At 32.9% G+C, this 26,075-nt stretch overlaps 1 protein-coding gene across 1 annotated transcript in view; it reads right to left on the bottom strand.

Moving 5' to 3' along the window:
- Positions 1-3,123: 3,123 nt before the first annotated feature.
- LOC150086024 (hydroxyproline dehydrogenase-like) overlaps positions 3,124-26,075 on the bottom strand; it is a 34,308-nt gene continuing 11,356 nt past the window's right edge. Inside the window, exons 3-10 of the mRNA XM_090374339.1 lie at positions 25,188-25,314; positions 20,899-20,988; positions 20,596-20,679; positions 13,815-13,961; positions 12,118-12,293; positions 10,404-10,505; positions 7,964-8,052; positions 3,124-4,889 (exon numbers count right to left, since the gene is read on the bottom strand). Coding sequence (XP_090230465.1) covers positions 4,684-4,889; positions 7,964-8,052; positions 10,404-10,505; positions 12,118-12,293; positions 13,815-13,961; positions 20,596-20,679; positions 20,899-20,988; positions 25,188-25,314 — 1,021 coding nt within the window. The 3' untranslated portion in view covers positions 3,124-4,683. The remainder of the gene's footprint in view (positions 4,890-7,963; positions 8,053-10,403; positions 10,506-12,117; positions 12,294-13,814; positions 13,962-20,595; positions 20,680-20,898; positions 20,989-25,187; positions 25,315-26,075) is intronic.

Raw genomic sequence — 26,075 nt, 5'->3', positions numbered from 1 at the left:
TATTATCTAACATCTCAATCGTTTCTTCAACAATAATTTTAACCTATAAAATAGTTATGTTTGCTTTTTCAATTTTTAGTATCTGTTATTGAAGAAACTGAGAAAGCTGTGGGCAGTCCACAAATATGCTTCTCCCAATGGATGATTAAAAAATTTCTCAATAAAAATGGGAGGCTTTTTCTCGGATAAAAAAAAAAAGATTTTGGACCTTCGAAAATTTTTAAAATGCGTTCAATTTTTAAAATTCGTTCAAGAAATAATGACAACCAGCGAGTTTTAGAGTGAGAGAGTAATTTTTTATACTCTATATTAACGGTAGCACAAAATTCCTTTAAACGTACCGTTCGAACAGTATAAGTGTGAAAGTAAGAAAATATTTTTATAACTACCAATTCCACGTCAACGGCTAGTCTTCCTGCTCCAGATTGAGCAAAATTATGAAATATGTGCGCTATACATCCGACATCTTTGATATTGGAATTAACTAAATTCTGGAGTCGAGAAAATACGTTGCATTGGCCTCTTCTGTTGATCCCTCCAACATTAACATTCGTATTGTCAGCTCCGAACGCAATACACTTTTCTTTGGGGATATTATTTTCCTTCAGAGAAGTTGGCGATAGTTTCTGATGTCTCTTTGGACAAACAGTTCATTTTAAGAAGCTTAACTCGCATACCATTTTTCTCGTTGAAATAATGCAATAACAATGGAAATACTTTCCGATTTATGGTTGCTTGCATCGACGGAAATTCTAAATAATTCAGTATCGTAAGTTTAGCGATGGCAACCTTGTCATGTTCATTTGAATTTCCTTGACAAAGAACTGTTCCAATTTAGATGATGATGCAGTTGCTTGAAATTTTATTGATCTTTGATATCACATCTCCCACCGTGACTATGTTGATAAAACATGAGCACATTCTGCATTCAGCCTCATTTTCGTGTCTTCCTTTTTTATAAAACTCCATTCTTTCTGGAAGTCCTCTTTGAAAACACATTTACGTTTAGGCATTTTTTTTTTATTATGCAGCTTAAACTAATTTATAAAACACACAAAAACTCGCTTATCTTTATCTATAAACAGATCGGGCCACGTGCACTGAAAATAAAGGAAGAAAACACACGTCCGAACATCCAAATCACTGAACTTAAACAAAGGCACGTGAAATGAAACTGACCACGTAACATCGCAAGTGCATACACGAGAAATGAAGGCCTGCCAATCAATGCTAGACACCACCTCCTCGATTATATGGATTAAGTTTTTTGACCATTATAAAGTTTATAGTGAGGTCGCCGTGAGCAGGCAATGTACAGGCTGTAACTGACGACGTGATTGAAGACAATGCTCTGAAACTGTCCCTTTCGGGACAAAGGGACAGTTTCATGTAAACCGGGATGAATCCCGGAAAACTGGGATGTATGGACACCCCCTATATCTTATTTTGTCCCCATTTTGGTTGGTTTATCGTATCATGCTAAATTTAGACTGTGCTGCCTGACCACCTTTCATTTAAGGTGGTTAGGTGGTGCTGGTCTAAATTTATTATTTAATCAACCCCAGGGGCTCACATCTGGTAAGTGTGGGCTTGGCACACCCAGGGTCCTGAGCTGGATATCAACATTCTTCTTTTTCTTGGTGATTCCCTTCTACTTTCTCTCTCTCTCTCTCTCTCTCGGGGTAATTCAGAAAATTGTTTTTGGCTGGTGCAGCATAAGTCTCAGGCTTCCTTGCACCATATGGCTAATAATAATAATAATAACAACTTTGGCTGTATTTGCCCTTTACTTAATATTTTTAAAAATATTTCGATACATAGTCGTTCCATTTCTACTTTGCTCATTTTTTTCATAATTGCTTCTATGTTTATATGTACATTAAGTGATCACTGAATTATGACCACCCCTATGAAAACTGAATGCTATCCGTTGACCACATGAGGATACGAGAGTGCAAATTTAGTCGACCTATGTAGCATAGATAAGGTCAGTGGTTCAGTAGGTACTAAAATTCTGAGCGTAAAAGGAAGGATTTATCAGATTCTGATAAAGGACAGATTGTGGGAGCTCGACGAGCTGGTGCCTCGATTTCCCAAATGGCTAAACTGGTCGGGTATTCGAGAGTTGTAGTTGCCGTAGTTAAAGTGTACCAGGACTGGTGTCAAAATGGTCAAACAATGACCCGACAGCAAAACTGCAAAGGTCAGTGAAAAGTTGAAGTTAGAGGTCAGTGCCGGGTCTAACGATGCGAACAGGTGCAGCACTGTTCAAGAGTCGACTACCCAATACAACATGGGCCAACCCGAAACAATATCTGGCATGATCATGTGTCACACGTATGGGCCATACCAGCAGACAACCCCTACAGCATCCTCTCCTAACCAAGGTTCATTGGCGTAAAAGGCTTGCCTGGTGCAAAGAGCATGCAAGTTGGACGTTAGAAGACTGGAAGGTGTGCTGGTTAGATGAGTGTCATTATTTACTTCACGCCATGGACGGTCGTGTACGGATTTGGCGTCAACAACATGAGGCTCTTGATCCATCATGCATGGTATCAAAAGTACAGGCAGGTGGTGTCAACACTAACCTCAACACTAGCAAAATAAAAAATAATGTGTACCAAGCTATAAACAACAGTGTTGCTGACAGAATGAAGTGTTGAATTCATGTGCCTTTACTTTTACACCATTAAATACTGACTGTCTATATACATTATGACACAATACTTGTGCACTTTTTAAAAGTTTATATGCAGTAAAAGCACATTACTCGTAATGCCATCTGACATTTATATGCGAAAAATGCAGGAAACATGTTAAACTGTTTTTACAATAAAAAAAAAAAAACATTGGCATAATTTTTGATTATATGTTGATAATATCGTAATTAATATTCTGTTCTTGAATTGGTAATTGTGTAATTTGTAAATAGCAATCACATTCAATTTTTAAGAGATACGGAGGATAAAATGCACATCAAAAATGTGACAAAAGTCATCATTTTTATTTAACAATACAAAATAAAAAATGAAATTATATACATAACTGAAATGATATAAAAACATAAACAGTTAACATTTTCTGAAATTGAAAAGACTTTAGAACATCACATTAAAACTGGGCTTGATGAAGGATCTGTTCTCATTTTAACAAAAATATGCAGTACTTTTAAAGAAATTACTCCAATTCAGCTGGGGTTTAATTACAACAAAGTTTAATGCCATTTCTTGGACAGACCTTTCAAGTTATTTCAGGATGGTTAACCTGGCACTACCCAGCTGAGGTAATTCACCTCTCAATCCTCAGAAATTAAGTATTATAACATGATTATTTAGTAATGAGAAAACAAGAAAGGTAAAAAAAACTAATGTACCAATAAAATATATAATTTATATAAGTAAATAGTGTATAAAAATTATCTGCATGTTTTTTAAAGAAAAAAAAACTGACAAAAAACTAACATGCAATAGAAGATTAAGTGTAAATGTACTGATAAACAATGTGGTACACATTTGTATTCAAAGAATTATAAAATCTATTGTCGGTGTTCTTATAAAAGTTTAAATACTGTCTTAAATAAGAGTACATAAGTTATAAAAGTGTAGTTTTAAATTTTCTCATATATACATAATGGTAAAAACATCGGACCTCTGTCACAGTAGACACCATTATAATATGCCAAACAGGAATGATGACTCATGATGCAGTTGTTCATACTGCTTAGATGTACTGCTACGACATCGCTTAACAGAAAGATCAACAGACTGAAGTGCATGCAGTTTGGGAAGGTTCGAGACAGGATTAGCCATTGGCACACAGCCATCTGGATATATAGCATTACCCAGGACTGTAAAAGTAAAAGACATTCTGGTATGTAGAATGTCTTTAACTCTTACAATGGATTACTACTTTCATCTGCAGCAAAGGCATCCTTATATCCAGTAGAACCATACTTTTCCTATCTACAACCCTCTCATTGCTTCAATACACATATCAAAAGACTACTGTGATGCAGGGCTAAACCAATTGTAGGCAACTGGAAAAAGGTGCTGGTGCATGATAGGTCCTCTACTTTCCTGTAAAAAAGGTAGCAGCTAGTAGCCCTTCACATGCAATAGATCACATTTACAGTGTCAGCTAGTGGGTAACATTCTCACGACATGGTTTAGTCTCACTGTTCTTTCTGCACGTCAAAATCCCAGAATACATCAGTATTGTGGAAAATCTGCATGTATATCATATCTCGCCTTCCAGATAACAGATACATTCATAAATGTTCAAAGACCATCCTATGATACGATACCTACCACTGAATCACTGTTTCCTCATAGAATTTATAGACTGTCCTTGAATATAGTAGCCAGTTGCAAAATCTTTTACCCACATCAAAACTAACAGCTATATTACAACATGAATGGTAACATTCATCATGACACTCCAAATGCTGGCCGAATCTATGCTGCAATGTATGCATTTCATCCCGCGGGAAAGAATTCTAATAACTTGGTCAGTATGTGGGCGTTGTTGTTATGTAAGAGCTAAATTTATAGGGTTGTCTCAATTTGCTGAACAGACATTCTCCTGTGTATTCAAATATTATTGCAGAATTATTGCTTTTATCATACGTTCACTTATTGTATTCTTGTATTTAATTTATGTGTATCTTTATATTTGCCAAAAACTTCAGGAGGTAGTGGGCCTATAAGTAAGTGAGGAACATCTGAGTGATCTTCCCATCCGCAATTTCAGTTCCTTCCAGAGCAGTTCTTGTTCTTTGCGAGTTCCACTAAGAGCAGAGAAGTTTTCAGCAGCTCGGCGTGACAAATATGGAAGGGCCTCTTCTAGTGGACCATAGGGAATACATTTATAAACAGAATAACATGCATTTGCTGGAAGAAAAAAAAAATATATTAAAATTAAAATTTGGTTTAAACATTTTTCCAAGTTTCTTTCATAGTCATATGGAATGAAAATTTTCATGTTTATAACTATCATTACTTTAACTTACATTAACTTACATATGATATTCTTTACTTTAACTTACATAACTTACATTACTTTAACTTACATATGATATTCTGCATAAATCAGCTAGATATATACAGTAAGGTAATAAATCCTTATTCATATATCTAACTACTTTCTAGATATATGACTAGATTCTAACTACGATTGAAAATAATGTTTCTGGAATAAAAAAAACACCCTTTGTATTATCCAAAGAAAGATTGACATTTAATATACAGCAAGTCCCTTTAATGGTTTAGGAGCTTCAATTTTTGTGGTCATTATTACTGGATATACACAGTTTATATATTACAATATACTTTTAATTTATAATTTATTATTATTATACAGGGTGTTTCAAAAGTGATGGTCAATAATTTAAAGGTGAATTGTACAAACAACAATATGCAAAAAAAGCCTAGTAAACATGGGTCCTTAAGTGAATCATTTTTGAGATATTGCACATTTCTAGCTGGGATCCACCACTGACAAGGTGAACTGTACAGAGTTGGGATCCGCCACTGACTTGTTTGTTTAGGTTAGGTTATGCTCATTCTCTCCTTTTCCCCTCTCTCAATGCTCTGAGATGTAGCAGGCATACTAGTATTTGTCAAAGGATAGTCAACATGGAAAGAGGTTACAGCAAAGAAGAGTATGCGGACATGCTTCACGTATGGTAAAGCCAATGGCAGTGCACTCGAAGCTGCACGTTTGTACCAAGAAGCATTTTCCTGCCAAAGGCAGCTCAACAGGTGCACATTCATCAGTCTACATCAACCCTTATAGAACATGGGCACTTCACACATGAAGTACGAGAAGGTGGGCCCAGAATCATCACACCTGATGTTGAGAAAAGGGTGTTAGAAAGAACATCCTGCAATGTGTAACATCTGTAAAATCCTGTGGTGTTGAAAGCAAAAATTAAAAATGTATTATCTTATGTTTAATAAAACCACCCTTAGCAAAGGATTCACAGTTTTTTGCTAAACTAGTGCTCCCCATAGTCAGTGGTGGATCTTAATAGAAAATGTGCATTATCTCGAAAATGGTTCATATGCGGCCCAATGTTCACTGGGACTTCTTTGCTTATTTTAGTTTGTACTTTTCACCTTTAAATTATTGACCATCATTTTTGAAACACCCTGTATAATACATTATATTATTTATTATATAATTTACTATTTATAGTGTTATAAAAATTAGTTTTTGAGTTTTGACTATCCATTAAAACGAATGTATATGTCAAGAAATATATCATATTTATGCACTATTGGACTTGCAAATTTCCAAATTACATGGAAACCTTCAGAATGAATTAATCATGTAATTTGGTGGGACCTACTGTATAAATAGAAAGGAATGTTTAATTATCTCATAGGAATTCATCTGAAATAACGTTATGCAGCATAAAAAATGATTCTAGTAGAATTTAATTGTTGAATTATCAAACAGTGTCCAAAACAGAATGATTCACTCATTTCTTTTTTGAAAACTAAAAGCAAAAAATGGATATGCATGTTATATACTAGTGTATTCAAGCAGTGATATGCAGTAATCCATTCCCCCCAAGACAGGTGTTTGATCCTCACTATACGTACAGGAGCTTGATTTTCACATAAGTAATCATTGATAAAATAAGTAAACATAAATATATACTTGGGAGATGGGATCATTTTTAACTTTTTAAATGGTTAATTTCGATCTTTAATTTTTAATAGATTTTTCCTGTTTGCTCAACAGTTAACGGAAATTTCTCTACTGGAAATTCAAACACTTTTCTTTGCAGATAGGTTAAAAAGACATCCAATTTTTCATTTTGATACCAATGTTCAAGCAGAAAAAGCTTTATCTGGTTGGGCAATTTTGTTTTGTTTCTATTCATGATGAATATATGCTAGTGAAAATAACTTCTGCTCTTATTACATTATGATATACAAAAAAATTTGCACTCTCCAATAATTTCCTTAAAGAAATTACTTAAAATTCTGATATACTGATCTGAATTGAGAAATAAATTCTTTTAGCCAACTGAAATCCTTTACAATGTTTTCCTTGCAAAATTTCACTGAAAGCATATTATTATTATTATTATTATTGTAAAATATTATTATAAAAATTTCAAAATCTCTACAGCAAAGGTATCAACCTCAGAAGTCATTATAGGTTACACCAATTGCTCTCAGAGACTTGTATCACATCACCAATACAGCATTACCAGCAGGAAAAATATACTAAATATTTTCATTTACTGGCCCTTTCACAAAAATGCATGCTCTAACTAGCTACTTTTATGAAGATTTGAATAATTATGGATTAAATTTTATAAAATGTAGTGTATCATCCTTAATCTTTAAATAGTATAGCATAGTCCATCAAACTGCAAGACATTTAAATTTCCTGAGTGTGTTAGTTTTACTTTACTGACGAAATAATGTTAACGGTCATGAGCATTTTAGCTAACATTCCACCATTTGTTCAACAATATTCTTACAAATTTATAACTTGCTGATATGTTATGCTTTTGTGTAATTAATTTTTAAATTCTGCTTGTGATCTGACAGACTCATGGTACTTACGTAACATTTTTGTTAACTGTGTAATAATTAACAAAATGGTTATTTTTTATCATGTTTCACATAACACTTTCTGTAAAATGAAATAAAAGAAAAACAGAATAGTTTTCTACAAAGCTATTAACTTCGAGTTTTTTTTCGGTTGAAAATATATTCCTGTTGTACCAAAACATTTAATAAAACCTGTAAGCCAGGTGTAAAAAATTAATGGTGTGTAAGACTGCCATATTACTAATGGAACAAAAATTGCACTGTACTAGTTAAGGGTTAAGTATCGCCATTTACTATTACTTTCATGGGTATTTAACACTAGCAACTGTAAAAGTTAATTATTACACCATTTTTTTTTTTAAATCTCTACTCTATAGCACCAGTGTACTTACCAAGGGGAGTAGTTATCTGATCACACATGCCATAGAGCTGGCCAAAGTATACACCACCATTTTGCTTATCTATATTCAGTTCCTTCATTCTAAGTTATAAAAATTAAAAAACAATTATTGATTTTATAGCTTTAAGCTAGCAACTAAAAATAATCTAGCAAATTAATAAAGTGATTAAAAAAGGCTTCTGAGCATATTACTTGTACAAAATTAGTACAATCTAACAAAAGTAATAAAGGGATTAAAAAGTTTTCTGAGCAAATTATTAAAAATCTGCAAATTCTGAGCAAATGATTAAAAAGTTTTCTGAACAATAATAACATTATCCTTAGGATGACTTTGTTAAGGTTAATGATTGTAGTTAGACAAACAACAATTAAAAAATGTTTTGTGTAGATAATATGTGACTGATAATAAAGTAACCTGACATATAAAGAAGCCACGTTTACAGATTTTCCAGTAATAGTTCCCCCCAATACAAAATTTTTAAATTACTATGAGATTGTAAATGATGTGATATGCCACATCTCAATTAGTGGTACTTTTATCATAGCATATTAAAGATTATTCACGGTATAATCACCTCAACCTGTATGGGTGTACTTTCTACAAACTTCCAGTAAGTGTCAGATGGTATTTGACTCCATTTCTCCTACAGATGCCACAGCCAGTTTGGAAGAAAACTGTTTTTGCTGTAGCCCAGTGCTCCTATTCATCCAACAGGTGTTCAATGTGGTTCAGGTCCAGGCTCTTGGCCAGACTGTCCAACTTTGACATTATTTTACACAAGCCAGTCCATGTGAAATGGAGTACTGTCATGCTCATACTGACAGGGGCTGTATCTGTAATACCACCATAGTGTAGGTAAAGCATATTAGTCCAAAACAATTGTGGACTTTAAGTTCACTAACTTTTAAATAAATGTTGATAATTTACTTTGACTAGAGCACTTCAAGGGCTTAAGCCTCAGGCTGCGAAAGAATTAGACAATGTACAAGTTTGTGCAAATGCAGCAATTCTTAAAAAAGTTAAAAACGGCATCATTTTAGTTATATCTCAATTGTGAATACCTTCACAATGAGTTGCCACGATGTTGCACTACTTGGAATAAGTAACACTTCACCAATGAAGAATGTTGTTACTTATTCACAGCAGATACCACCACCCAGACGGCACCGTTTCAGGGCTATTTTGTATATGTGTGGGATAATAACTCCTATCCACTTGTCCCTATTAGATTTAGAAAAGCAAAAAAGGAAAAGAGGGAAAGTAATAGTAGGAGTGGAAAAGGAAAAGCGTAGAAGAATAAAAGGGACAGTAACTCCTTCAACTCACCCCACTCAAAAACTCAAACTCCTCGAATAGGCACTTCCTCAGTAGGGAAGACTGTTACCTATTCTTGGAAACTCCGGACATCATCAGGCTCCCCCTGGTGCCGTTTCAGGACTATTTGGCCCTTCTTCAGTGGGTGAGTAGGTACACTGGTGATGCAATGATGACAAAACAATTATGAAGTATAACTCCACAATATGAGAGATGCCTGATGGTGTATAAAGTGAATTATACTAGAGCAATTTAAGGGCTTAAGCCTCAGACTGCGAAAGAATTAAACAACGTACAAGTTTGTGTAAATGCGGCATATTAGTACATAGCAATTCTTAAAAAAGCTAAAAACGGCATCATTTTAGTTATATTTCATATTGTGAATACTTTCATGAGTTGCCATGTCATGCAATATCCACCCACTGAAGAAGGGCCATATAGTCCTGAAACAGTGCCATCTGGGTGGTGGTATCCGCTGAGAATAAGTAACAACAGTCTTCTCCATTGGTGAATCATTACTTATTCGAAGTAGTGCAATATCATGGCAACTCGTAACAACATGAGATATAACTAAAACAATGCCATTTTTAGCTTTTTTAAGAATTGCTACATACTAATATGCTGCATTTGCACAAACTTGTATATTGTCTAATTTACTTTGCTTGATGCAATAATTTAGCATCTTTAGTGAAAACTTTGAACACATTGTGATTTGAGGAACTAGTTGCCTTGTGAAGATTGCACAGAAGCTTGTTATACATTGATCATTTTTATAATTTTTATTCATGCTATATGCAAAACTTTTCATATGATTTGGTATAGATAAGGTTTTATCTGATCAAATATTTATGAGTATGGTATTGTTTATTCAGCAGATACAAAAGCTCTTCTAACTATATTGTCTTGCGTAGCGACACAACTGAACTTCACCTCTCCCACAGAAGCTAACGCTGACTCACGATGCTGTCGTGAAGTATAGTTATAAGTGAAATGATAAAAGTAGTTATATGATAAAAATTTTAAATGATATGTATCTTCTTAAAAACAACAAAATAATATTTGTTTAAATTTTAAATAAACAAAATGGAATGGTAGGCAAAAGTTGAATTTTATTTACCTTTGTGTAGCAAACTTTATACTCTCTTCATTATGACTAGCCACAACTATGCTGTACCTTGGATATCTAGTCTGGACTTTCTTTAACATCATATTCAGTACCCTAATTAGGAAGAATTTAGAGAAGAGTTTTAATTTAACTCTGAGACCATGCTTATTAAAATTTTAATTAAACTTGAATTACTTTTTTTCGTTAATATAATAAAAGGAGGATGAGTCTCCATAAAAAATAGTCTATCCTTGGTTCTTTTTATAGTATAGCATGATAATATGCATGAGTGACTTAAATTAAAACAATATTAATTTCTAAATGTAAAAATTATGTTTCCAAGAGCACAATTCAGTTTCTTACAGTGCAAGGCATCTCTCCAGCAGAAATTCATTGGCATATGGAAAAGGTATATGTTGACAACTGTATATCACGTCAATATGAGTGAACAAATAGACCATGAAGGAAAAAACTCTAGAGGATGATGCACATTCAGAACAAGCTCACACATTTGTGAGCTTGTTCTGGTGTTAAAAGAAACCAAAGAACTCTCATGAGTAACATACAAAAAATCTGGTATACAAATGGGGTAAATAATAAACTATGGTGGAGCTTTTTTTTGAAAAATAAAGTACCAGGTATTGTAAAAAAAAAAAAAATTCTCATTTTAATTTTATTCATAGTATATTTTAAAACTCTGCTCATTGGTTATCCTCACAGAGGGAGAGAGGGGTAACCAATTGAGGAAATGCAGGAAACTTATGAAGAGGCTGATTACAAATTGACTTACAAACTTTTAGTACACAACCAAAAGTTTGTAAGCTAAATGTACAGAAATCAAAATGAGCATTATTTCTCATAAAAACCATGTGAGCATTATTAATTACTGGAAGTATATGCAACAAATATAAGCTTTCATATAAAAATTAAATTAAAAAAAAACTGTAACTCAAATTTTCAAACAAAAGAAAGCAGTGACCGTTGTTTGTATCATATGGTTTTCAATGAGCTTAATCTATTTCTTTATTTTTCCAAATAGTATGGAGTGCAGACAAAACATAACTCAGAACTATTTGTAGGTACTTCAATATCATTATTGCTGGCCAAGAGGATACACAAGTAGCAGTTGTAATGAGGAAGATGCTGACAAACTGTTTGATTATTAATCTATCTGTCAAGGCAACCAGTTACCATAGAATGTGAGTAAAACCTTTATTTTTATCTACTATTATTATTTTCAATCATTCTTATTATTTACTAATTTGCATTGGAGCAGGATATACTATACTTTAACACAGCTCACAACATTTGATGGTGTATATACATACTTGTATAATTATATATTTGCACACATAACATCTTAAATGTAATGAAATTTTCTACATTTGAGACCTAAAAACACTTAAACATATTCCATAATTCAAGAGAAAATAAGAGCTACAACACTGAAAAACTTTAAACCCATTTTTCTCAAAACTTGATTTTGGTGTATATGCCATTGCTGTCTAAGGGCCTCGTATGAAATACTTAAAATATTGAAAAAAATTGCATATCTGCATTTTTTTTTCTTATCAAAAGAAATCAACTACAGTCTCTCTGAATAACACCATATAACAGTTAAAAGTACTGTAATTAAAATCAGTCCATAAACAATTATTATTTAAAAATTACGTACAATTACTTTAAATAATTTCAATAGTTAATGGGCAATTATATGAACACTTACATATTATAATTTTCATTGGTTGCCTGATAATTTTCACAGATTGGATCAGGATAACCAAGATCATCAGCTCTTTTTCTTTCCTGATTCATGTAAGCTCCTCGGACAATTTTAGCAGCAAAGCATACCCCAAGTTTATCTGCTACTGACATTTCAAATTTAATGTTTTCTGTGGTATTCTGAAACAAAATATTAATACTATTAGGAGCAATTCCTGTTATATGTAATAAAAAAAAAAAAAAAAAAAAAAGGTATTAACTACACAGAGGGAAAAATTTATATTATACTGGGAATGGGGAAGGGATAGTCCAAATGAGCGAAAAATCAAAATTATGGAATATATGTTAACATTTTCAAGTCTTAGGTCATAAAAACAAGCATATTTATTCGCAATCCAGTAACATATATTAATTTTGATGGTATTAGATAATATTGGATCAAAAGTGACAAAAATATGAGAAAATTTTAAGAAAAAATTGAGGATTCAAATCAAATAGAACACAGATAATATGGTTTTTTAAACAATAAATTTTAATTGTGTTAAATATTGTAATAGCTATAAATTTAATAAGATGCATAGTAACTCACATAGAATTGGAAAAAGAGCGATCTTATGGGGATAGAGGTTTATAATGCTCTGAGAGGGGTTAGTAAAATGAATGAAGGCAGAAATTTTCACTGTTATTAGTAATTTCAAGTTGCCTCTGCAGGTAGGTGAAGCTGACAGTTTTAAGAAATTCAAAAGTCAACTGGATAGTTACCTACATGAGGAGGGAAGTGCATAATTCATATTTTCTTATCTACTACTACTTTTTTTTTTTTTTTTTTTTTTTTGGCCAGCTAATACTAATCAGGCCTATAAGAGGAGTTAAAACATGAAAAAATTTAATTACCAATTGTAGGCACTCAACACTGTTGCATTATAAAGTTACATTAATGAATGTTAATATAATATTACCATTAAGTTAAGATAAATTACTTTATTTAAATTCTTTACAAAATTACAAAGAATATTTTATCGGAAATATGGACAACTTCTCATAAAATATTCTTTGGAATTTTGCAAAGAATTTAATTTAAAGTTATTTATATTAACTTAATGCCAATATTGTATTAAAATTCATTAATGTATAACTTCATAATGCAATCTTCTTGTAACCCCTACAATTGCTAATTTGATTTCCTTCATGTTCTAACTTCTCCTAGAAGCCTGATGATGGGGCTCAGTTGAGTCTTGAAATGTTGCCAATTGATGTAATAAGTGTAAATTGATGTGATTCACTTCATTAAACATTTAAATGTTTATTTAAAACCCTATCAAGTGGTGTAACAGTGTATTTAATTTCCTTTAAATCATAGTTAATATTTTTAATTAGTGGAATTCAATCATGGGTTGCATCAGATAGTCCAAGAAGGCTGCATGTAGCCTACAGATCACAGGTTATTCAGTACTGTTCTAAAGGTTTGCTATAGAGGAGTTAATATTTAATGAACATACAGATTAAATATCTGTATCTATGCTCATAAATTTATGACCATTAAAAATATAATAAAAAGAGCAATTAGTTTCAGATATAAATGACACCTGATTTCTAATTGCCTCTGTGTAAAATCAGATGTCATTTATATCCAAAACTAAGTTTAAGTCACACTAGTCCAGAAATCTATAATGAACCACATAATATGAACTCTTACTGTACCTTTAGATAACACTGGTATGTGTTATATATCAAAGATGTGGTTTGATTAAACACACCCATCATGGAGAGTGTAAGAAGGCTGATTCCAGGATTCATGTATGTGTATTCTGCATCTATCAGTAACTTTACACCATTGTTTAAAGCAGCCTTAAAATAAAAAAAGAGAATTTTCAGATATTTTTTGTTGATGTTGTTCTAATCTTTTATTTAAAGTATTCAGAGACTAAGACTTTAAAGACATTCAAAGGATTGTGAACTTAATTATTTTAAAGCGAAGTGCATTATATACATGCATATAGTATTAGTATTTTTTATATAAAAAGTAAAAGGTAACCTTGGTACTCACATCCTTCAGCTCTAATCTTCAGGTCACCTGAAACAGATGGTGACTGTTAAGGCAAAATGTAACAAATTACTTCCTCAGACAGGAAGATCAAAGAATAAAATGAAACCAAGAAGTATGCTCCTCAAATGAACAAAATATGAGGTCAAAACAAATTAATAAATTTTATTTTTAATCTTAAAAATTTTAGTTATTTTAAGATTTTAAGTTTAGATATTCTATATTTCCTAATAGTTTCCCAATTACAAAATACAAAGGGTACTAGGAACGTTTTGCAATATGACGCAACAATGAATCACAGGAAGCTGCTTGTTGCTGCATGTTGAGACATGTTCATACGTGCATAGTAGCCGCCGCGCCAAGTCGATGGGCTCAGTTATTCATTAGTAGTGAGAGTGTAAAGTGCTTGCGATGGCATCGTGGTCACGAAATGAGATAAGGACAGTTTTGCGGTATAATTTCGTGCGTGGTTTAACCATAGACCAGTGCTTAGAAGAAATGACTCTTGCACTAGATGATTGTCCACATCGTACAACGATATTCAGGTGGTATAGAGAATTCCAAAGGGGAATTTTCACTCTGGAGGATTCTGAGAGGCCGGGAAGGCCACGAACGTCAGTTACGGAGGAAAACGTTACTGCTGTGAGGAAAATGCTTGACGAAAACAGGCGAGTGACCTACCAACAGATAGAGGATACTTTGGGCCTAAATGCACCAGCAATTCATTCGATTCTGCAAGATCATTTGCACGTGAAGAAACTTTGTTCTCTCTGGGTGCCGCATCAACTGACTGAAGAGCAGATGACACAACGTGTGACTTGGTGCCGGGAGATGTTAAAAAAGTTTGATAAGGGACAATCTCGGTATGTGAACAATATCGTGACAGGTGACGAGACTTGGCTGTACTATTATGATCTGCCGACCAAGGCTCAAAACAACGTTTGGGTCTTTGATGATAACGACACACCCGTAATTGTCAGAAAATCCCGATCTGTAAAGAAGAAAATGATAGCTGTATTTTTCAAATCGAGTGGAACTGTGGAACGTGTCGTTTTGGACAGGCAGAAGACAGTCACAGCTAAGTGGTATACTGAACAATGCCTGCCTAAAGTCATTGGATCTATGAAGAACCTGTGGCCAAAGTCAAGAATGGACACCTGGTACCTCCATCACGATAATGCTCCAGCTTACCGCGCCAAAGCCTGCACCGAATATTTGACCACGACAGGACTGAAACTTCTCGAGCACCCTCCCTACAGTCCAGACCTTGCTCCCTGCGACTTTGCACTGTTCCCGCATGTGAAAATGAAGCTAAAAGGGAGGCGGTTTTCCAGTGATGAGGACCTTCTACGGGCTTGGGACAACGAGTGTGCTTTACTCCCTAGTGAAACTTGGCAGAACTGGTTTAAAGATTGGTTTCGGAGGATGGAGAGGTGTATTGAATGTAGAGGAAATTACTTTGAAAAAATTAAATAAACAAAGCTGTATTGCAAAACTTTCCTAGTACCCTTTGTATATATATATATGCACAGATAATAATTGTATCAGAGAAATTTAAATTTTATTTAACTTTATGTTTGCAATAACCTGAATATTAAAGGCTGCCAACTAGCAGTTTAGATTATTTCTTAATTTAAAAAATTTAAAGTTAAGAAATAACTTTAGAAGCCGACCGGGCTAGCCGAGTGGGTAAAGTACCTGCCTGGCAACCCAAAGGTCGCGGGTTCGATTCCCGCCTCGGGCTTGGATCAAAGTACTGCAAAAACCTTGGGAGGTGCAATATGGCCACAGAAGCCGATGCGCCAACAACTACCAAATCAAAAAAAAAATAATAAAAAAATAACTTTAGATTTTTTAAATGAAGAAATAATCCAAAGTTCATAATTGTATCTATTTATCTGCATGTTTCAAACTATATTTCATGTGACTGTAGTTTTATATAATAAAACTAAAAAAAAAAAAAAAATCCATTGAATGAAAAGGTTTTTTATGCTGCTATGGAAAAAAAAATTATTTTCATCCATTCTGCAAGCAACAGATTTCTCCAAATGAAGAAAATGCTTTGAATATAATAGGGTTGCTGCAATTAATAATAAATAAAGAAATAAAATAAATTTTCTTTGTCTGGATGGTTGAAACCAGAAATGTTTACAATTTCAATGTAATTGTTTTATTGCAGCCAATTTATCAGCATAATAGCTAAAAATGGGCTGTGCGTACTTTTTTTTACGAGAGACTTGATTTTGTAATCTTCATAATAGTATCCTTGTACATATCAATAAGGACTTATCCAAATACTACTAATTAATTCTCCTATCAAATATTTATTCAGTTTCACCTATCACCTTGTTCAGCTTTCACATTTCAATGAGGAATTACAAATAAAGACATTTTATGGGATGACCACACAGAGTCAGAGGTGGTTAGAGATAAAGATAAGAGTATACACAAATATTACTGTATTTTGTGGTACATGTGAGTTCAAACATGTGGCATGAGTAACTCTAAACCAGCATGCTGACAACTCATTCCAAAACAATGTAACATAATTTACATCAGATAAAATAAAATAATAAAATTAATGGCCTCCACATTACAGAAAATTACTATCAATCTCTTACACAGTGAAGCCTAAAAAGTAATGCCTCTTATCTGTAAGCTCAGCACTAGGTGGCATAACAAATTCCAACTAGGTTCTCCCCATAGCTAATAGATTCTAGTATGCGCACAGTAGAACTTCTGTGTGGTCATCATATGCAAGTTATGCTGTTTTAAACAGAAGCATCTTTGATGATGCAGTTCAGTGTGCAATTATTGAGTTTCTGATGGCCAAAAACAAACCTGTTCAAATTTATTGACAATAACTAGCTGTGTATAAGGACTAAACTGTTGATGTCAGCACTTTTATCAGTGAGTTTTTATGAGTCAAAGGTAGTATGTTACTAAAGTTATTATTAATGATCAAAATCAAGGCAGATGACTGGCAACATTGGTGACAAAGCACAAATGAACTTATTCATGGTAATAATGAGATTAATTAGACATCACTCCAACTTTACAGATTTATATAAAGTATGAAATTAACACCTTCTTGTCTAAGCTAGGATACAAAAAAGATAGGTACCAGATAGGTCCCCGGAAAGCTTGCAAAAGAAATGAAAAGACAAGTGAAAGTGTGTCAAAAACTTTTGTCCCACTCTGAATGCAAGAAGGATGCATTTTTAAATGTTATTGTGACAGGAAATATCCTGTATTCACCACTGTGATATGGAAAACAAACGACAGTCCAACAAATTTCGCCATAAAGCATCACCTTGAACAAAAAGTTGAATATTATCACCCAGTAATATAATGTTGGCTGATTTTTTTTGGGACTCTGAGTAATATCCACACTGCATTTTTGAGAAAGGAATCATAATCAATCCAGTCTGGTACATGGCTCAACAGAAAGAATCAAACAAGTTGAAGCAACATTGCTGTATTGCAATGTCGCTTCAACTTACATTAGTAATAATTTGGCCTACTCTTCACTAACAACTAAGTTATTACTACTATAAACTGAAGGTCTTCTTTAATACAGTTGTAATTTTCTCTGTACTGGTGCTAGGTTTAACCCTCAAACCTAGACTTCAAATGTAAATATCCTGTATTCATCTGTATGATGGGAAGAGCCGTGGAATCACCTATTGTGTGTAGATGTGGCAGCCATCTTAAAGCTTGAAGGCAGTTGGCTGCCAGTGGAGAAGGTCTCACTATGATTCTCTGCCCAGGAGGGAGACTCCAAAGGCTTTACTTGACTAAGCAATGGCAGCCATTCAGCAACACATGGTATCCTCAACTTCTTGATTGGAATGTATGCCTTGCTGATTGATAGGGTGTTTGAACCAATGCACTACTATTAAGCTTTTTGATGGTTGTAATGTATGGCATTGCTGGGCAGCCTTAGGATAGGAAAGGGTGAAAGAAGGCTTAAATTTACAGCAAGTACCATCTGATGAAATGGGATCATTTCTCTATTCCCACTTTTATCTGTCGATTCAAAGAGGCATCATTTTATGATTACTGAGAATAAATGCTCACACTATTTTACTATGTTATCAAGAGTAGTAATTTTAAACTGATTAAAAATGTTGTTTAAGTCAGTTCTACTACTTAAATATAGTATTAATGCACATCGAACAGGACTGTATTAAGTTAGTGTCAGCATGGTGAAATCCAAGGTTTGACATGGCTCCATTTGTAAGCTTGCTTCTATGCACATAGAAAAAATTAGCTTAAACATCCATCCAGAACAATTGCCTGGAAAGCAATGGCTGGGGCTACTCTGTCACTTGACTTTGTATTGGTGGCCATATTCACACAGTTATTATTTAGGTTGTCAGCTTCCCCCAATTCAGGGGAGGAAGCACTATGACTGCTGCTTATAAATGGAAGAGTTTTTGCCCACCATGAGATGTCTCTTTAACTTCTAGTTTCTCTCCAAGATTTCATTCCTCCCAATATTGCATAAGATATAAATAAATAGGCTCAGGTTATTCTGGCTGTCTTCAAAATTCTGGCTCTGTCTCCAAACACATTTCACAGAGACTTCATCCACATCCAAAGAGACCATTAAATCTTGTATATATTTCACTGTTATTGAACACTCATTAGATTTCTTGGATGGCGAAGATAGGCATTTTAGAGATAAGAAGAAGAAAAAAAAAAAAAAAAAAAAAGGAGCCCGTTGTTTCTGAAATCTGAGTTCTTCCTGACTTTATGATCCTTCTGGTCATAAAGCTGCCATCCCAAAGGAACTAACCCCTGAGTGGACTTACGGGATTAATTAGCCAAGTATGTAATAACTAGGGTTGTTCACAGGTGATCAATTCTGCCTATTCTTAGCTGATGGTGCTGCAAAAATGTTAGATCACTTGGGCTAATATATGCAGGTACACAAAGAAAGCACTGTATCTAACTGCAACACATTTTAATTGCTAGCAGTATTATCAATGTACAAAAGTGTTAGAATGAAACCATCATTGCTTAATCAGTCATTCAACAAGGATTCCAATGATATGTAATCTATCTGGAAAGGGACAACTTTTGAATGCTTCTTATTACTCTTAGATTTAAAAGACAAAAATTCTTGACTACACACTTTTGCACACGTGCTTTCATCAATCTTAGTGGGCAGAAATGCATTTCTTTCATTCCCTCATTTTATTGTAGTTTTAAACATATATGTACAGTAGTATGATAAATGGGCTGAGGATTGGAAAGCCAAAAGAAACTTACTGATATTATTCTTGAATTTGCATATATTTAAATTTTCAGAATTTTCAGAAGTTTAACATGGAGGAGGCCATTTCAGAGAATGAAACCAAAGGGATGAACAAGAGTTTAATTGTAAATAAATGCTTCTGACTCACATGTTTGTTCTAATTAGTTTTGATGAGATCACAGAATTAGAGACGCCACTTTACAAGAATAATTTCGATGAAAATATATACAGAAATGGAATGCTAAGTAGAAATTTAATGTGTGTGATGAGGGAAAAATTTGTAAGAGAAGGATGGGTTACTGTTAAAATAATGCATCTGTTCTCTTTTGAACAAAAGTAAAAATTTTTCAGTTTTATTATTAAGTGCTTCTATAAGCATTCACTAATTTCTGCAAATTTGGGAACAGTATATGGGGGCAAGCTTGGAATTTATGCAAGGTTAATTTGTTCAGAAGAGAAATAACAAAAAAAAAAAAAAAAAAACAATGTGAGCAACAGAAATAAGTTAGTGTTTTGAAGGCTAAGGAAACTATCAAATATGATATTTTTGTGTTAAGAAAAGTCAGATATTAATATTATTCCAAGTATAAAAAAACATGCTCATTTAGAAATCTGGATATCATTGAAAATGATTACAGAATATTATAAAGGCCAGATTTCAGGACAGATATAAATTAAATTATCCATCAACCACTAGAGAATGATCTGGAAATCAGCATTTAAGACATTGGTAATGAATATTCAGGTGGTTGTGATTGTTTGTGTAGTAAAAGATTTATCAATTGAGAAATATAAATGTAATACAGTATACTAACACCCAAAATCCTGTGAAGAGGATTCCTGCAAATGGAAGAGAAAGTCACTACAGAATATAATGATTGTTCATCTCTTATTATGATTTTGAATGTATGAAGCTCAACTTATTTGTTATTTTCAGTAAATAATTAATGTAAAGGTTTCATATAAGATTCAATAATTGTTTATATTTTAATCTTTTAATGATATTTTTCATTGTGCGTGTGTGCGTGCGTTCCTTTAATGGCTACCTTTAATTTTCAGGTTATAGTAGGTAGTTATATTCTAAAACTGAACTTGATGTCCATATATATAATTTAAAGATATGATTTTGTTTTAGTCCTACTAGAATCGATAAAACTACTGGAAAAATAACTTACCTGTCCTATTCTTTTCAATCGCTGCACACCATTTTGGAAACTTTTTAGTTCTTCATTAGATAGCAAGCCACAAAATATTTCTTCCTGAAATTAAAATAAAAACACATTAGCTCAGTTTGCTATTTGCTGAATGGCAAATAGCAACCACACACCTACAAAAATATATACATGTTTGTGCATGTAAGTAGGTGCACATTTTTAGTAAAACTGATTTGATAAAGTCTGATTAAATTTGGATATTCTACCATAAAACAATATTTAACTGAAGAGTGTTATTTATGATAACTCAAAATTGCTGCTTACCTCTATCTCATTTCCTGCCATTGACTGGATCACAGCTTCTATTAAAGATTCTCTAGTGTGACTTTCATTATATGCTTTACTTAGAGTAGTCTGTAAATTACATAAATAATATACATAAGATTCTTAAATATTTTCCATTTTATATATATATATATATAAATAAATTTCTTCTAATATACTGTATTTTCCAGACGAGGAGGTGCCCCAGACCATAAAATGTACCCACATTTTAGAAGGCAATTTTTGGAAAAAATATTTTATTGCATACACAGTATTTGAAATACAAATTCATAATTGCTTACTAAACAAAAGGTCAGCGTAAAATGAAGCTTTTACTCATCATATAATCCTTCAAAAAGTGCATTATTTTTAGAGCCATCATGGACATTGTTAATTCCACATTTCTTGGAAGATGGCAACTATCATATGGTTCACCAAATCCTACTAATTTTTTACCTATTTACATGGCTGGGAAATGGTTGGTTGCTTCATTCATCTTGTTGGTGTGAAACTGTGATTTGGAGGCTCCATTCATTTGGTCCACTCCTCACAAACGAATCCTTTTAGAGTTTAGTAATTGAGATGAGCAATCATTGAAGTTGGCTAACACCCCCCCCCACCTATAATTACAGAATGAAAGACATCACTCACTCAGTATGCCTAGTAAATCTTTGGACCATAAGATGGAAGGCAACATTTTACAAAAAAAGAAGTGCATGCCATATTCTAAAGAAAATATAGTAATTTAATGTTATGCAAATTAGATAATATTAAATTTTATCCTCCTTGAAGGCAGAGCAGTGAATTCTTCATAACTTTATTTGAAATATTTATAATATAACTATTGTTTTATTAACTAGTCAAAGGAGGTAGAAAAGTTCTAGTTCACTGTTTCAACATTATAAAAGACAGTTTCTCAAAATACAAATGTTATCCTACCATATCACTGGAAAAGCTACTACAGTATAAATTTTGAATATAATACACCTTTTATGTATATTCTGAGTTCCAGCACTTCCACTCTTAGAAGATGTTCTAATGCTTTTTATAAATTCAACCCCTTACATTCCTAGTCTTCAAAATTTTTCCAAAAAAAAAAAAAACCTACGGCAGCACAAACTATAAAAACATAACAGAAGCTTAACAGGAGAGAACTGTGTGCAAAACAGTAGGGGGAATAACAATACTGTTAACTGTGTTTTAAAACTATCTTCATACAATACGTCTAGAAATATGTTGTCTTCCAGCTTAAATTTCTTGTGACAATTAAATATTACACAACCAAACTACAATATTCCGTTGTATATCAAAGCGAGTATTCGATGAATATTATTTATACTAATTTCTTATACAGATTTGGAATATTCAGACTATTCAACGCACAATCTCAATACTGATTTCTGAGGCAAAGTTTACTTTAATTCAATCATTTTCTTTTACTGCTTTCTTTTGAATGGAAATTCCTTTCCTCTAACACGTTTTATGAATTTGAGTAACAACTTGATTAACTGTATACAAGAGGAGAAATTCTTTACTGCATGTAATTAACATATATTTATTAAATTTAGAAAATTAAACAATACCAAGCAAATAGAGAATTTAGGCATAACCATCCATTACATCTATTCTTCAAGATCATATGTATGGTTGTATCTAAATTCTCTATTTATTATTGTTTGGTTTTCTAAATTTAATAAATATATACTAATTACATGTAGTGAAGTGTTTCTCTTCTTTTGTTTAGAGAATCTGCATGATTCAATTATGTCCTTCAATTCTCACATCAAAAGTTGATTAACTGTAGTATCAAATCCATAAACCATAATTCAGATGAGGCAACTTGCAGTCTTTCTAACTCTGCATTAGTTACATGGGGTTAATTCAATCTTGACAATATTTCAACAATTTATGCTTCATCTATTCTATCCACACAACCAAAAATTCTTAATACTTGTTGAAAACATTATCTTTGAATTCTCCGAAGAAAATTCCAGAAATGCCTATTAATTATTGCACAATTAGGAAAATTTCATGATTAAGTTAAACCTAATTATATGCACATGTTTATTGACATACATCATAAAGGATTACTGATAGCAAGCTGGCTTTACTGCCTCATGTTTTCCTCCAATCCTCTCTGGCTCTGTGATAGTGATGTATCATCTGGAATCAAAGTGTTTATGATTGGGCTTCATATTTCTCATAGTGAGCACTCCTATTACTGATGTTCTTTCCTCGAATCAAAGTGTAGGTTAAAGGGCACAGTTTTTAAATTACATTAGATTACCAACAGGTCTAAAAGGAGTTTTAATTCTCAAAAATTAATTAAAAATACATATTTTTAATATAGAACATGGTTTTTTCACAGTCGCATTCAAAAAAAGATTTAAAATATAGGTGGCATAAAAAAAAAATTAACAATTTTGAATTATTTTTTGCTAATTTTTCAAATTTTCGTGCTCACAGAGAAATTTCAAAATTTCCAGCAACTGTTGACAGGTTAAGAAAACACTGTAGGCATCTCCATAGCCAGGTGGGCAGGAGCAGCAGTGCGTAGCACACGCTTCTTCATTAGACAGGGGTTTCAGCCCGTGATCACCAAATACAGAGGATGCGGAAAGGTCAGGGAATGACCACCGCATATCTCCCGGAGCAATATGGCCTTAGTTGTTAATGCTCCTAAAAACCAAAACAACAACAACAAAACACTGTAATTCATTTATTCAAGAGCTGAGAAAAGGAAAGAAGCAGCCCAAAAAATGTAGTCAGATTTAACTTTCACAAGTATTACTTCTAATAAACATTTTTGAAGACAGACTGGAAAAATATTACTTTTCCAAAAATGAAATGAAGCTATCATTTCATTTTTGGAAAAATAATTCCATTCCACTCAATATATAAATAATCTAATCTGATTATTATATTGCTGTACAGGCAGCCCTCCATATAACACGGTACTTCTACAACACAGTCTTGCTCTAACACGATTGATAAATTGTGGCAATCCTTGCACAACACAATACTTCTACAACAAGGTTTCGCCCTAACACAGTTTGAGAATTGCGGGAAATCTTGCATAACATGGTATTTTTAAGCTTTTGTGGTGGGAAAACCCTGCTATTATGTTAGATGTAATTTTCAATGTTTCCATTCCTTTTTGTGAATCCCTGCTGCTGACTCACTAGTTGTTATCACCTTCATGATATTTTTCAAAAGCACATTTCTGGAGGTCACTACCATAAAACAATAAAAACAATTTGCAGTTTCCAGTTTATTGGTCTTTTCTGTTAGTGTAATAAATTATAAATGGGTAGTAAACTCGATCTTCTTGCATTTGCTTTAGTACTGATATCTGTAATTCTGTGGGTTTTCACGTTATTATGTTGAAATGTGTTTCCCCTTCTATGAAATATTCAATCATATAAAAAACATAATTAAATTTTCAGAAACTCATTATTTTGTATCTCACTTGTGCATATCGTGTTTGTTGCAACCTGTGCATGCTGTATTTTATTATTAATTGCGTATCATTTTTACTGTTTAAAATTTTACAACCAAAAAAAAAGTCAGTGAACAGAAATATCAATTAGTATGTGCATATTAATATTTAGTATGTGCATATCAAGACATATTAATTAAGCTATGTATGTAAGTGTAAATTTATTTTTATTTTGCTAACTGGAAAACATTCTTCCAATTTTCACGTATCATTTAAAGCGGGACCCACTGTATTTTGTTATGAGATCCCTGGGTTAGGGATCTCATAACAAAATATTGAACTATTGAACTTGTGCTTGTTGAGACCATAAAAAATAATTGTGACTTTGAAAAGTGCAGTTCGTGACTTTTAAAGAGAGCAGAAGGTACATGAAATCTAGATGCTGCAAAAGAGAATGTGCTTAGCAGCAATGAAGAAGAAAATTAAATGAACGTACATTATCTGACATATAAGTATCACAGTTTGTAAGGTAAGACGTTTCTTCAGTTATTACTATTTAAGTTACTACTATTATAAAAATAAAGTTAAAATATTAAGTTATTACGACTATAAAAATAAAGTTAAAATATTAAGTTATTACGACTATAAAAATAAAGTTAAAATATTAAGTTATTACGACTATAAAAATTAAGTTTCCGATAGTTTTGTTGGCTTTTGGAATGTAACCCCACTTTTTGTACTGGTTCTTAGGCCCATATAACATGGTTTCGCATTACACGAGATTTTGTAGGAACCTAACTACCGTGTTATATGGGGGTTACCTGTATATGAATAAAGTAAATTAACTCACCATTAAGTCAGCTGATAATAATCCTGTCAATTTTAACGTCAACATGGGAACTTGTGTTCCTATAGTAGTAGCCATGTTTAAACAGTCAAGAATCTTCATACAGTTTTTCTCATAAACATATTCTTGCCTGAAACAGAACAAAGTTTTATGCACATTGTATACCTAAGAGAAAAATTATAATAAATTCTGTAATTAGATAAATTAATTTCATTTATTTAACTCCTCATATTTCCTCTCTGTTCATAGTTTTATCCACTTTTGATCTGCTCAAGCCATAAACATTTTTGAAAGAGAAATTGTTTTCAGTGGTTTCTGCTCATAATTTATTGGTAAATAAATGTTTTATTGATGCTCAAAATGTGGCATGGTTTCAGAATTAATAACCAAGAGAACCTCTTGATTATAATCAACAACAAAATTTCTGTTACTCAAAATTTGTCAATCAAACTCTTAACAGGTAGATCATTAGTTGTGAGATATACTGATGAATCTATTCCTCATCCCACTGTTTTCCAACCATATAGTTCAAGTCAGCTACATTATTAGGATCTTAGTTTAATATTTGTTAGAACTACTACCAACTTGCAGGACCTGCCACAGCTTCATGTATCCTATGGTTATACCTAGTGTCCATGTGTGTGTGTGTTCTCAGGCCAATCTGCATATTGCGTGGGCCTGGAAAAAACTTTGAATAACATGGGGGGGGGGGGTAATACTCCCTTTACCTAAGATTGGCTGACTTAGCTCTGACTGAAGATACCTTTATAGATTCCACCTAGCATAGATGAGACATTTTAAAATATCTGCAGTCTACAGTTTGGGCACCAGTGGCACAAACTATGATGGTAATCAGAAAAACTGTACAGAGGAATAATTTTTAAAAATAAC

Source organism: Mastigoproctus giganteus, chromosome 5 (assembly GCF_048544385.1).
Source record: "Mastigoproctus giganteus isolate SK-2022 chromosome 5, ASM4854438v1, whole genome shotgun sequence".
NCBI lineage: Eukaryota > Metazoa > Arthropoda > Arachnida > Uropygi > Thelyphonidae > Mastigoproctus > Mastigoproctus giganteus.
Note: the sequence above shows the minus strand (reverse complement) of the source record. Positions and strands in the feature narration are given on the sequence as shown.